General features: G+C 41.7%; 1 protein-coding gene across 1 annotated transcript; it reads left to right on the forward strand.

The window, feature by feature from the left end:
• Nucleotides 1–87: 87 nt before the first annotated feature.
• On the forward strand, nucleotides 88–12,900 carry rnd3a (Rho family GTPase 3a). Its single transcript, XM_008428628.3, has 5 exons — nucleotides 88–364; nucleotides 572–659; nucleotides 8,921–9,030; nucleotides 10,139–10,273; nucleotides 10,586–12,900. Exons 1-5 carry the CDS (start codon nucleotides 215–217, stop codon nucleotides 10,832–10,834), a joined length of 732 nt encoding a protein of 243 aa, XP_008426850.2. The 5' UTR covers nucleotides 88–214; the 3' UTR covers nucleotides 10,835–12,900.
• The last annotated feature ends 1,983 nt before the right edge of the window (nucleotides 12,901–14,883 follow it).

Consider the following 14,883-nt stretch of genomic DNA (forward strand, 5'->3'; position numbering starts at 1 on the left):
GTGTGGAGGCAGCTGGCTGGAGGAGGAGGAGGAAGAGGAGGAGGAGGACAGCCGCTGCTATTGGCTCCTGCCTCCTTATAAATACAGCCAAATGGCATTTACCGGCACAGAGCAAGGCGGAGACAGCAGAGAAGAGAGGGACAGCAGTACTGGGAGTCACCCACTCTACGTCTGAACAGTCAGGACTGGACGCGTTTTTGGACCTGGTCGATCAATGAAGGAGAGACGGCCGTGTCAGAAGTCCTCTCTGAAATCCGGCATGGATCCCAGTCAGAGTGCGAAGTGTAAGATCGTGGTGGTGGGGGACAGCCAGTGTGGGAAGACCGCGCTGCTTCACGTGTTCGCCAAGGACTGCTTCCCTGAGGTGAGACCCGCAGCAGCATGCGTGACCCCCGTTTAACACCGCACACAGAGGGCAAACTTGGCGCATTGTGTGTTGCATGCATCTGTAGTTTTAGTTTGACTTTAAAACATTGGTGTAAGTGAAGCGCGCTGGTTTTCTTTGAAGTCTAAATCCCAGCAGGCGTCCTCTCTCAAACACCCACTCTGCGTGTTTCTTCCCCCACTCTAGAGCTACGTCCCCACGGTGTTTGAAAACTACACGGCCAGTTTTGAGATCGAAACGCAGCGGATCGAGCTCAGCTTGTGGGACACGTCAGGTAACCAGCATCTGCTCTCTGTTTTGTCTCTGAGGACATGTCCCAACATGCCGGGGGACTTGAGCCCTGCTGTGTCTGTCCACCCACCCAAACGCCTGCGTGGATTAGCGGGAAGTGGTGTGGGGGTGTTTCCAGTAGACATGGAGTGGTAACCGGCATCAAAAGTATTTTATTTTTAAAAATATAATGTACAGTTTCAAAACGCATTCTCAGTGAGTGACTCAGGTTTTCTTATGGAGTGAAGAAAAAAACACTCCTGCCCCACTTGTTGCTGCCCACTGCTGGCCAGCTGGCTGAAGGAAGGCTAGAACACATTCAGTTTCCATAAAAGGGGATAAAGATGACATTAGTTTTTGATTCATTTAAAAACAGTTGCATATTGTTTCATTTGGGGGTGTCAACCATTCTTAATTATATTATGTGGCGCCCCATTTCTAATGTTGCCCTGAGCAGCTGCCACTGAGACTTAGAAGCTGAACTGTGGGTGACATAATCCAGTGGTTAGCTAGCTTTGTACTACAACTAAATAAGATTATTGATATTATTTTGTTTTTGTTTTGCTGGTAAATGGTTACAGCGTTTCTTTAAAAACACAAAAATCTCTCCATTGGGTCCGGAGTTGGGCCTTCCTTACCTTTTGCTGCACACTGCTGGTGAGCTTCCTGAAAGAAGGCGTTGGAGGAAAAATCTGACTGCTTGGTAATATTTGCATCCATCACTCTTATTAGGCTAATGCAGAGTAGCTATCTTAGCTAAATAACCCACGAACATCTGCTTCCTTGTACGAAAATAAAAATTATTTATGACTGAAATAAGGCCTATTAGCAGGAGTAAGAATAATTATTGCCCTTTTGTTTTCCTAAATAGATTAATTTATAAATTTTATACCAGCTATTATTTTAAAGATCCATGTTTATTTTAATTTTATACTGTAAAACATGAAAGTTTTTTGCTTAAAATATTTATCTGCTCACATGGAAGAGTCATGCATTGTTTATGAAAAATTAAATTATGCTGTGACCCAGTTGTTTCAGTTTTACAAAGTCTTTTTAGTTTATAAACTAAATCCTTGAGTAACACTGTCATGTTTTACGATATTGACACAAATTTTAAACGTTAAAAAAATAAACTTGATCAAATTGCTTTATTTTAAAACAGATGAGCAATAATTATGCTATTGCTGCTAAGGTATTGTAGCTGAGATTAGCAAGGTAATGAGGATGATTATTTGTTCACTGTATACCTTGACTTAAGAAAACATTTTATGATATTTACAGTGGCTAAACTGCTAATCTTCCTAAAGAAGTGTAGTTTCCATATCTTGGTTGTTTGGAGATGCAGCTACATTGGCGTCCTTGTGAGCAAATTGAAAGTGTAGCAACTGTGCTTCAGCCAGCTGACTGGTAGTGTGCAGCATCCCAAGGGAAATGTGGATCTACTCTCTGCCTCATTCATCTGAGAGATGATGGGAATGCTGTGACGTCTGAATGGTTTAGTGGTTTTGAAACCTCTGCACTTTGATTCCAGAATCAGGAGGTGTTTGCACAGCGTCAGATTAGAAACCTTCATACCAACCTCACCTTTTATCTACCGGGAAACATCTGTGACTGTTTAATTCAGGGGAAATTTCTGGAAGATTCCCAGCTGAGCCACACTAAATCATAAACTTAGAAACACAAACCGAACAAGCCTCAAATTCATACATCTGGTGAACACACTCTGGAAATTCCTCCCACACTTCCCGTTTTTTTTTGTCTTTTTTTTTCATTCGAGTTGCACAATACATCCTCTCCACCCCTCAATCATCCTTTTTTATTCTCATGTATAGTTGAACTTTAAGCGTGTAAACAAAATGTTCTTTGCATCCATCGATGCGCTATCGGAGAAAACGGGCAAAGCGGGGAGGTGTGATTGAGGGCGTATGTTGAAAACGTCCAAGCATTTGGTCTGTGTGGGAGTGCTGGGCGGGGACAAGCAGACAGCCAGCTGTTGCGGGTCTCTGGGCCTGGAATTCCAAAGCGGCGTCTGAATAACGTTAGAGAATTCAACTTGAAATGTTTTCATTTCCTGGAAAGAGGCAGAACCTGAAAAACACAGATAGACCCTGACTGTGTACATCTGGGAAGCAAAAGCAGCATCTCAAAGTCGACTTTCTTGCTTTTCTGCCTGTTGCTTTATTAGAGACAAAAAATGAGAGACTTTAATTTTTGGATGAGAAGCCAGGAAATCAAGCTTGTGTGTGTGCTGTGGAAGTAAAAAGGGTGAAGAAATGAGATCCATCCAGAGCAAGAGTTTTGGTTTATTACACTGTTGGCCGGCTGCCCCGAGTCATTTCTCTTTTTCTCTCTGCTTCATAAAACAGAAAGGAGTGAAGGAGGAAGGAGGGGGTATGTTTCCTATTAGATCAGTAGGGTTCAGATTGAGCAAGATACCTCTACCCTGCCTCCCCTACATTCAGCCCTAGCCCCCACCCAACACCCAACGCTTGCACTTCCAGTGACCGATTGGAGCTTTCAGCTTGACTGGTCCCTCTGTAGAGACACCCATCGGCCACAGCCAATCCAATCGATCTCTTATCTCCTTAGGTGTGCTGGGAAGGGAGGATGGGGGCGTGTTGGTGTGGTGCAGCCCCCTAAACCCCCGATCGCGCTCTCCGACAAAGCCCAGCATGCAGACACGAGGACAAAGTCGTATAAACACACCTCCACATGCGAAGACGCTCTTTGTTCTGTGAGTGGCTTAATGAGCTGCCTGGAGTGTGTTTTAGTGTGAGTGTTTGAAAAGGGAGGGTGATGGGCGTAATTTGGGTCATTAAGGTAAATTCCTGCCAGTTGCGCAGCTTTCCATTTGCCCCCCTTTGCGCCCCAACCTCTTCCTTAACACACCCACCCAGCTTGTCTGAGCTAGCTTTGGCTTTCCACTCCCAGGGTGAGGTCTGTAGGGTTTCGGCGGACGCTTTGATGCTTCTCATTTCTTTCAGCGGCTGAGGAAGTGGTTTACATTGTCTGTCTGTCTGCCAGTGGGTCTGAATGAGCAGCAGAGGTGTTTGAGAGGATGAAATAGACGGTGGGGGGAAACCTGGGAGGCCTGGCACCTGCATGCCTGAGGTCTGACTTCAGTTTATGAAGGAGAAATGATCAAAGGTAGCATCCCAGAACAATCTGCACCTCCCATAAAGAGCGACAATTACCCTTGACTGCACAATGTTTGGGTTAGAAAGTTTATGAAAATGACAACTTGACACACCTTGGAACAATTTGAGAATCAGAGCAGGTGGCTACGATTACAGTTTGTGATGCACCAATCAAACAGCCAATCAAAAGTTTTACTTTATTGAATGTAGTGAAAGTAAAGTTTAGGATCAATCAGAAAGGTCAGCTATATGTTTGCAACAACTTGGGTGTTTCCTGCTAGCCTTCCTGTTACCTCCTGAAAGTCTAGTTCTCTCTTGCAGCCTGAATGAACTGTAACATGTTACTGAAAAAACACTTCACCGATGCTGAAATAAATAAATTAAAGTAATTTGATCAAGCTGGTTCCAGTTTCTGTATTTCCATCAGGGTGGCTGCACAATATGGCTGCTAAATATGGTAATAACAACGTCTATTACAATAAACGTAAATGTTTTTCTTAATCTCTTCTTGTTTCCATCATTATACCACTTTCTGTTTGAAATAACCTTGCAGACAAGAGGGATTGGATACAAAGAAAACCTCAGTTAAACATGGAGTCTGGTAAGAAAATTGCTGTCAGACTCAGAAGCCCAATTGGAGCATCTTTGATCATTTTTGTTTGAATTTCTTGCGATGTCGCCAGTGTTGCAATATGATAAACAAACTCATTGCTTAGCTCCGTTTCCTCTGAAATCACTAGTAGGCTGGTCTGTTTTGCCATTTGCTGAGAGTAATCAGGGTGTTTGCTTTGAAAGCAGCTGCTTGTTTCATTTGGCGACGACAAACTGACTGAACATTTTATAGTTGCAGGCGGCAAAACCCAAAGAACCAGCTTCAAAATGTGTTTACATTACTACAGTTACTACTCATGAACAGTTTTTGTGTGGAAAGTGTCAAAATAATTGACTGAAAGTTAATGTCCGTTGTATTTTTTTTTTTTATCTAGTGGTTGTGTGTCCCCTTTCTAAAGCCGCCCTGGGCATCCGCCCACATGCCCAATCTCACAAATCATATCAAGTCATGTGACTTATTAATTATAAGACGACGTTGAGGGAAGCAGCTTTATGTTGTATTTAACACACTGTCAATTACCAAATTGTTTCGGCGCTAATCCCAACCTAAGGAGGTTTAATTTGAATGAATGTTGGCGCAAAAATCAGGAAATGAATCAGAATTTGTGTATTAGAGAAGCTATAAAGTATCTTTTAAGTTTAGAGGAATCAGATGAACACAACACTGTTCATGCTGTCATGTCATCAAATCAAACAGAGTCTATTTGTAGCGTTTGGTGCATCTGTTGTCCGGATAGCTTAGTGTGGGACCGTTTCTTACCCCTGTTAAGCTCCTCGCTGCACGCTGCCACCTCCTTTCCTCCCGCCGGCCAGCGTTGGTTCGCCTCACATTTCTGGGCTCAGCGAATTGGAGCCACATGTCTGGCATTCCTGAGACTAAAGGTTTCTACTTCCTCCTCTACAAAGGCGGCTATTGTACCCGGCCAGTGAAAGAGAAGTGCCATGGATCACTAAAAGCCCCACCTCGTTTCCAAGGAGGAGGGGGAAATTGAATCATGGTGGAATCTGGCTGACCGGTGATGTGATGGGGGGATAGTGTGTCAGCTGAAACGCGGGGATCCTGGGAGAGATTACTCCACTTCCTGTCTGCTAATGTCACGGAAAGATTCTCTGTGTGATGTTACACCTTGACATTAAAATCTGTCAGGTCTTTGGATTCTTGGCTCTCGGTGTCTGTGAATCCTGCCAGTGCAGTAATAAGAAACACAGGACTGCCTTGCAGGCTCTTCCTTCTTTTCCTACTTCTTTCTGGAAAGCATTTGTCATGAAACATTCACATGTTGTTTTTTGTTTGTTTGTTTTGCAGAATTTGAACCAGGTGAAACTAAAACTTGAATTCTGAGTAAAACATACTTAAGTCTTTCTTAGTTACGCAAAATGTATATATTTTGTAAATTTTTGTCTTAATTACAGCTGTGAGTTTGTTCTTTCAACAAAAACATTTTTTTGATCCAGGTAGTGCTTAATTGATTACTAAATTAATTGACAATTATTTCAATATTTGATTAATCTGAGTCTTAATCTTAAAAAGCCCAAAGAGAAATTAAACCTAAACATACCATCACTATCGTAATGTACGGTGGTGGCAGCATCATGCAGTGTGGATTTTTTTTGTTCAGCTCAAACAGTGAAGCTGGTTAGATTTGATGTGAACTGGAAGAGAACATATTGGCTGAGAAAACGGAAACAAGACAAAATGTTCCAGGGGTGCACATACTTCTGGAAAGCACCAAGTGAACTAAACTTACTGAAAGATGCATTAAAATCCCCAAATGCTGCTTTTAGACGCCTGAATACACAGTGCTATGCATTAGAACCATACCTGCTCACACTGAGCACCTCAATGACTGCATTTACGGCGGCAGATGTCTCCGTAACCACAGCAACCGCACAAGGTACTGGCTGAGGTTACTCCAGTTTAATTTGCTTCTTGTCCTTGGTCGTGTTAGTTAGCGAGGAGCTACATGTGCGCGCTGCAGCAATGCGAGTCAGGCCGCTGTTTGTTGTTTCCACAGGTGGCCCCACAGGGCTCAGCGCCTTTTTCCAATCACCATCCTGTCAGTTCTGCACAGCTATGTTAGCTATGCGCTAAAACAGCAGACCTGCTGCCAGACTTCCAGCCTGTCGGATGCATCTGGCTTGTTTCACATCTGTACGTGAGATAAAGCAAAAATGTAATCTGAAAGATGAGTATTTAAAAGAAAAACCTCATCCTGAACATGCGAGTTTGGATATTGCATGAAGAGACTCTGGTTTGCTTTGCAACATTAGGTGGAGCCTCTTGTCCCCACCGCTGTGGAAAACAGTCGGCTCCTAATGAGGACCACAGTGGAAGTTTGGCCACCTAGCATCTGTTTTCTCTTGTGTGGTTAGTTGTGCACAACAGGATTGCGTTGCTGTGAGGAAAACGTGTGGAAAAGGACCGAATGGGGGGGCGGTTAGGGTCCTCGTCACCCTTCCAGATTTAGAGCTCCTGTGGGAGAACAATGACAGGAGCTAATTACGCTGCAACGGTCACCAGGTTGTGGTGCGTGTCATCAGTGGGATTGCCTCTTATCTTCCCGGCTGGCAGAAAGATGACCTCAAACTAGTTTATGATGCGGCGCTGCATACTTCAGCATTCCACATGTTTTTCCACTCATGTTGTGCTGCACTTAAAACGTTTTAATAGAGTAATCTGGAGTTTAACGTGCAGGCATATTCACAGAAACCCGCTTGGATGTCTCAGGACCTCACGCTCTGCACCCGGCGGCTTCAATATGCACCTCCTTTATGTGGCCTGATGAGAAATATTCAAATCGTTGTAAAATGTCAGCCGACTCCAAAGCTTACCCTTTGGTTGGAAGGTCTTTATTTTTCCACTGATTTGTCCGAGACTGAGAGAAAAAAGACTCAATGCAGTCTGGTTCTGATTGTTAGTGATGTCAGTGATGGCTGATGGGTTCTAGTTGGGACAATTTAGGTTTCTCATGAAGAAAAATGGAAAATAAAGACTGTTTTTTTTTCTTTAGTACCCAATTGCTGCTAAAAAAATACAGAACTTTGTGAATTTGAATCCATAATGTGAATTAGCAAATGTTTGCTAATAAGTGTGGACCTGTGGAAAGAAAATTAGCTTTAAATTTAAAAATCTCAACCACATTGTCTGCTTTTGGAGTTTATGAATGTCTTCATTTAACATTACAAACACAAGATAACAAATTTTTTAAATCTTGTATATCCCCACTGACCTGCTGGTAAAACTGTTAGCCGTTAGCTTGTTGTTCTTACTCCCGTTTCTAGCTTTTATAAACAGTAATTTTGTCAAATATAAACTGAAGTGTTTTGTGTTTGCATAACTGGTGCAGAATAACTTTTTTATCCTGGAATTTTTATTTCTACTTTTTGCCATCGTTGATGCATTTTAGCATCTGTAGTGTTCAAACTGTTTGTTAGCAAACAGGCTAATGCTTCATTTGACAATCTGACTCCAGAACCAGAGTATTACTACTTCATTGATTACATAATAACTTTATTTATTGTGAATGTTGTTCAGAAGCTAGCACAAAGGAGTTTAGGTGAAATGTTAAATATCTGTTTTGGATGCATTTGCTAATTTTCAGGTTAGTGTTGACAAAAAAGTTAGCAAGCCTAGATGGATTTTTGTTGATTTTATTTCTTGTTGTTTTGTTTTTCATCCTCGGGCTTATTGCATTCGTAATATTAAAAGGGCTAAAACACTCAAGTTTTAGCCCTTTTAAACTCTGTTCTTTAGAAAGGTCCTGTAAAGACATGCATAAATAAATCCGTGTCAAGTCCAGGTTATACACAAGAAGTACAAGCAGAAACAGAATATCCGTGTTTTTGCACACATCAGCTTTATTTGAAAGCGTTGTTTGAAACGGTGTCTCCCCTTATCCCACCGTTTGGATTGGGGACTGTATCACTGGCAGAATGCAGAAGTTTGTTTGTCTGCATTTGATGGAGCATTCCTGCCCTTTCCTCACAGCAATATTCAGGAAAAAAAAAAGATCCCAGGGGAATCTTGAGTTACCAAAAACAAAATTCCCAGGATTCTTGGCAGCTCGGTGCCTGTGGTCATCTCTTGTTGTCATGTGATCTTGACCCACCTTAACTTCTCTGCCGTCCCTCCTCCCGTCCTCGCTCTTCCTCTCCAGAAATGTTTCAGTCTGTCTGAGCGATGGGCGTCTCCTTACACATGGTTTTAATTTAACAAAGACATTTCCTCACTCCAAACTTCTCAGTTTCTATACCTCTTTTTTTTTTCTTTTCATCTGGTACTCAGCACATTTTTCTACTAATGCACTATTTGTTTTCCTCCTTGTTGCTATGGATTATGGCTGAATTGCAATTATGACATAGTGTCAAGGTTTTATGCAGAGATTTTGCCCCGTTTGTACACATTTCTGCAGATTTTGTTAAAGCATTTAAATGTTTTAAGAAGACAACATCTAAACTAATCATAATCTAAAGAATATTTGACAAATGACTAATCAGATTGGTCCTTGTGTTTCAGGATCTCCGTACTATGACAACGTGAGGCCCCTGTCCTACCCAGACTCGGACGCAGTCCTCATCTGTTTCGACATCAGCCGTCCCGAAACCCTCGACAGCGTATTAAAAAAGGTACGCCGCCGCTTTCCGGACTCAAAAACTTAACCTGAATAGTCTGGGTGTAATAAACTGGTATTACGATGAGGCTCAACAAAACCAAAAGTCTGCATTCACAAGGCATTACTTCACATCATGAGATCAGATGTGGCTACAAATAAAGACAAGGTGAAGTCTCTCAAGAGACTCAAGTGTTGCTTAAACACCAGCAGCTCTGAAGAGGTTGCTTGGTGGTCAACCTCTGACTCTTTTCCCTGCTGACTACCATGTGTCGTCTGGTCCGATCTTCTGGAAAGCAACTTTGTCCATTCTGGTCTGGCGCAAAGCCAGTCACATTTTTCTAAAATTGTTAACATTACACGACAAAACCGAGACACAGCTTGATGCTTCCCAGTCATCTGTGCGCTTCCACTCATGGCAAGCTCATTTTGAATAATTGAGGTCACGCGTCAAGGTCCGCCAGTGTTCCACGTCTTGTTTATTTGGCTTAAAGTAAGAATGTGGAATGTAATCCCCCCCCGAGGGGATGAAAACCGAAAAGCAAAACCTCAGTTCTCAGTGCTAATTTAGGGTATAAAAATGCAGATTAAAATCTCTTATCTCAACATAAAATAACTTTTTTTTAAAAATAAAAACATTTGGGACTTGTTTGTCAGATGTTGTACCTCAAGATTTCAGCATTTAGTCAAGTGATGATTGCGTTGTGTAAAACAACTTCCTCTTCACGTGTTAATGAACTCGATCCTCTGACCCTCTAGTCAGTCGGCCCTGAGGCACATTAGCCCCAGATTACGACCCAAACCGATCAGAGCATTTATTGTTCAGGAGGAAACGTGGGGATTATTTGTAGCTAGTTCCTAGGTTCAAAGCATTGGGGGCTCCAGGAAGTGTCGGTTTTAACCTTCGTACCAGAGAGACCAGGTGACTGTGGGGCTTGAACTCGTGGGATTTCTAGTCAGGACATTCTGGCCTGCATGAGCAGAAGCGTTTTTATATTAAAGTTGACCACAGTTGTGGTTAAATCACAAGTTTTAAACTTGAGACTACAGAGGAAATCAGTCAAGTGATCTGGGGGGAGATTGGTTAAAATACTCTGTGATCTCAAAGTGTTTGTCTTCTGCAGTGGAAAGGGGAGATCCAGGAATTTTGTCCCAACACGAAGATGCTGTTAGTTGGCTGCAAGTCGGACCTGCGCACCGACCTTGGCACCCTAGTAGAACTGTCCAACCATCGACAAACCCCAGTTTCCTATGACCAGGTATTCAGCGTTTTATTATCTTTCCTACTCCTGCACTAGATGAAAACGATACAGGAGTTTTTACCAGCCTTTCTGCCGTATTTGATTGTTAAATATTAATAATACTATAATTAGAGGTGATGTCACGCAGTGTGAGAGAGATGGTCTCTGTTACACAGCTCTGCAGTTTGACAGAATATTACTCATTTCAATAGACAGACAAAATGATTTCAGAATTGACACTACTAGCATTTAGCATGGTTAGCATTGCTAGCATGTAGCTTAGCTTTCACATTCTGGGAGAGATCATGCTGAAACCTTTTGTCTTCCCAGGGCTCCAACATGGCCAAACAGATCTCGGCACCTTACATCGAGTGTTCGGCCCAGCAGTCGGAAAACAGCGTCAGGGACATTTTCCACGTAGCCACGCTGGCCTGCATCAACAAGAACAGCAAAAACGCCAAACGAAGCAAGACTGTGCGCGCCAACAAGAGGATTTCACACATGCCCAGTCGGCCTGACCTGGCAGCCGTCTCCACGGATCTCCGGAAGGACAAAGCCAAAAGTTGCTCAGTCATGTGACTTGTCAGACTGCGGTGGGAGGGGGGTATCAGACTAAAGAAAACGAGGACAGCGCATTAGTACAAGCAGGGAGCTTAGGGGCAAAGCCCTGTCCTGCATGCTAAAAAACCCTTATTTGTCTGGAAAGGGTTTTTTTTTATAAGCTTCAATTCGTTTAAGTGTTACTGGAATATTCTGCTCCAATGAGAACTCGTTGCATAATTGCGTCCCAGTCGATGTACCCCCACCTCAGATACCACCAGTCCCACCAGAGGAGGAAGCTATCAGTCAGCTGGCTATCAGTTCTGGGAGGAGACCCGCTTCCTCTGAGGACAGAGCGGATGCAGTCAAGGCTTTCCTCACCAACAGGAAATGAGCAGCAGGAGTGATGTCATTAAGAGACCATCACATTTAAAGGGTTTTAGAACATGCAATCTTTTGACTGGGAGCCAAAGCTACGGCAAGCTGTGGCCTATGAAGATAAAAAAAAAAAGAAAAAAAAGTGCAGGTTCAAAGACTTATTTAAGGCTTTCAACTCATCACTGTGGTTTGGAACTGATTCACTTTTACCTCTGCTCCTGTTACTGTCTGTGTGTGTGCAGAGGAGTCCCTGTTTCTGATACTGTTGTTGGTTAAATGTGAAGTTGTTGGTGTGCAACTGCATCTTTGTTTCTACTGATTCTGTTGGTTTCATCCTCACTCTTCCGATGGTTGTATTCAGTCGCCTCAACCAACAGTTTCTGAAGTAAGACAGAAGGTTTTAAACCTTTGAACCATAGGTTCACCACTATGTAGCAAGAGAAAACTGAAAGTATTGTGCAAAAATCTCAACTTCCTGGAGTTTAGCTTAACCCACAGGTTCTACATGTTCAAAACTTTGGAATTGCTAATGGGTTCAAAGTGTTCATAACCAGCAAATCTCAAACTGTAAAATCCAAATAGGAATTTCTGTGTGGATTTTATTCAAGGATTAAATTTGTAAGCAGTAAAATTTTCTTAGCCTTTTAGTCATTGAGCTAATGTGTTTTAACTCACTCATTAGCTAGTGTAGGCTAAATGACAACATGGCTGCTGCAGCTAACAGTCTGCCGAGTTGGTTAGCATCTTATTTCAGATTGTTTTCCCAGTATAATCTACTTGACCATTGCTCAAAATTTAAATATTCTTGTCTGTATATTTGAATCTAGAACTGCATTAGCTCATTTGATTTTACTCCAAACTCAAATTCAGACAAAAAACTACAAGCCAAAATGGAGGAAGGAGTTGTAGCCATGAAGATGTGTTGAACCGCTGGTCCAAAAATATAAATGTGAACCCAACAATTCTTGAGTGGTAAAAGTTCATTAGCATGTAATTACCTAATTAGCTAGTTAGCTAACTTGTTAGCTACAATTGAATTTCAGCAAACTGTACATGTGCCTGAGGGATTCCTTTAAATGGCATAATGCAAATAATGGCTCCTGATTACAACTGATAGGATTTTGGAGTGTTAGCTGTTAGCTAGCATCTGCCAACGTTCATCAATTAGCCACTGTGAGTTAAGTTTTTTTTTTTTTTTTTTTTAAATATATTTTGCAATATGTTTCACTTGCAACTAGGAAGGCTAGACTGTTTCCAGGCAGTAACAACCTGTTAGCCTTTAAGCTAATTAGCTAGTTGGCTAACTAGTCCATTTCAGCAGTTCTCCACTGCAAGTGTACAGCCAAATCTGTCGAAATGTTAGCTGCCTAGCTAACATTTCTTAGCTGGTATCATTTCCTACTTGAACATGACTCAAATAATTTGATAATTTGTACTTTTTTTGTTTGGATGGTCTGAAATATTTGCTGTAAATCATTGTTAAAGGCATTGATTCACGTTTAATTGAAGTCACTGCCATAAAAATGAGCTTTTTCTCATCAGTGCTGTCTCATTCTGCAGTATCTTGCCCAAACTCTTATCCTCATGTTCCAACCTGTCCTATCTGTGTACGCTCATGTTTTCTTGAATGTTGTCACCTTCAAAATGTCTTTTACCAATGTTGTTGCCACGATATTTATTGAATTATATATTTTCCCTTTTAGAATAAATAAAATGAATTAAAATGCTCTCTGTTCTGTTTATTTGGAAGTAGCTGAAATGGTAATGGACTTCTAGATTGGTGTTTTAATATCAACAGATGTATGTAAAGTACATAGATTTTTCTTGTGTATGTACATAGTAGAAAGTGTTGCGGAATGGAAAAAAAAGTTATTTGTATTCAGTGGATTTGACATCGAGAGAGACAAGCCTGTCTTTTTTTATTGTTCTGTTTATTTCAGAGGATTTCATTTAGAACAAGCTGTTTAAAAATTCTCGGTTTTGTAAGCTGAAAGAAAACTAAACGCCAAGCTTTGACTTGAATTCATGGCAAAGCTAGATTGGCTGTAAATCAGATGGCATAACAAATCTGAAGCAAAGTACTTGAATTGGTTTATGCAGCGCTGTATTTTGCTCGTCAGTGTTGACATAAACCTCTTCAGAGTGACAACTGTTTCTTTTCAGAAAAACAAGCTGAAATTGAGTCCTTGACAGTCGAGACGTCACCGTGAAAAGCAGGTTTTGTCGCTGCTGCTCGGAACAAATAGTTCTCTGTGAGTGAGACTGAATAGTCTTGTCTACTTATAAGGCTAAAGTATCACTAGACGCAGACGGTTTTGTACGAGTCCTGGTAAATTCCCGGGGGCTACCAAGCATGGAAACCGCTTTTGCTGACGCAGCAATCCTATAAATCACTCGGTGACTTCATCACATGCATAAGGAGTGAGATGCATTGGCTTGTCAGTGGCAGGAAAACGGGTCTGTCAGGTGAAAAATAAACGTGGGTAATAAGACGCACAATTCTTCACCTTATGAAGCATTTTTCCAAGTAATTTGCACTAGGTTGAGATTCTAGTCAAGTTGGCAAAGTTTTCCCTAGTTTTCAAAGTGATGTCATTCCACTGAACTGACCTTGGTACAGCTTAAAGAAAAAGTTTTATTGTGAAAAATATGCCTTCAAATCAAAACTCCGATATTTTTTTGACTGAAATGACGCCTATTAGCATAAACTTGTTGAAAGGTAATAAAGTATACTTTTCACAGCTATAAAGTGTGGGTTAGAGTGAAGTAGAAACATCTGGCAGAGGGCCCAGTTCAAGGGCTCTTCAACTCACACCTCCAGGGGAGTTTGCCTCATCTACCAAGGGAGTTTGGAGACATGGAGTCTGTATGGCCAGGACTACAGACCCACGCAGTAGAAGAAATACTTTCTGGATATCCTTAAGTTGCTCCCATATTCTCGGTGAAGGAGGCAGAGTCTGAAAATTCTGGGAATGGGAGTCCATTAGCAAACCAAGGTACTCCCCAATGGCAGAGTGTAAGAAATGAACAGGATTTGACTGGAGAGGAGGTGTATTGGCTAACTCTCCAGTGACATATGAAGGACTGTGTGTGAGCCACTACCTGGAATTGTCAGAGTGTCTTCTAGTGTCTCAACCTCCCTGGGTGCTGGAAGAGGCTCCAATTGATTGCTTTATTTCAATGCAGAATAAGTTTGGTTGTCTATCCTACAAGTGTTTCGTAAATCTGAAGGTTTACTACTGGATTATCTGAGGCATTTGCGGTTCCAAGGTTATTGTAAGGATTATTAAGTTCTTGCATAACCAATGAACTCTAGGAAAAACATTGGAGTTGCATGTCAGTCAGTGTCTGGATTGCCCTTGGGTGTGTACAGTTCATGAATGTCCAGGATGATAGTCATTCTTTTAGTATCTTCAGTCCATGACCTTCAGTGTGGCATAAAGCAAGTTCGAAGTGATCAGGATGGGAAATTGAAGAAAAGAGCAGCTGCGTACGTCATTTGGGCCTCCTGGACTCCACAGTTTGAAATTTTCTTGCCACATTCCACTGGGATTCAATTAGCTATTTTAACATTTTGCTCAAAATTGTATGTGTCAAAATGTTTTCCATTTTGGTAAGAAAGGATCACATTTTTCGACCAACTCATGCAGATGATTTGTTTTCCTATCTTTCCTAAAGAAATGTTTTTATCCTACACATCTATACATAGA

This window comes from Poecilia reticulata, chromosome 2 (genome assembly GCF_904066995.2).
Source record: "Poecilia reticulata chromosome 2, P_reticulata-male-v2, whole genome shotgun sequence".
NCBI lineage: Eukaryota > Metazoa > Chordata > Actinopteri > Cyprinodontiformes > Poeciliidae > Poecilia > Poecilia reticulata.

Excerpts from the sequence above, each read along its gene's own strand:
- rnd3a (XM_008428628.3), top strand. The coding sequence starts at position 215 with ATGAAGGAGAGACGGCCGTGTCAGAAGTCCTCTCTGAAATCCGGCATG. Across the intron at positions 660-8,920 it reads CAGCTTGTGGGACACGTCAG|GATCTCCGTACTATGACAAC; the intron begins GTAACCAGCATC and ends CTTGTGTTTCAG. Across the intron at positions 9,031-10,138 it reads TCGACAGCGTATTAAAAAAG|TGGAAAGGGGAGATCCAGGA; the intron begins GTACGCCGCCGC and ends TGTCTTCTGCAG.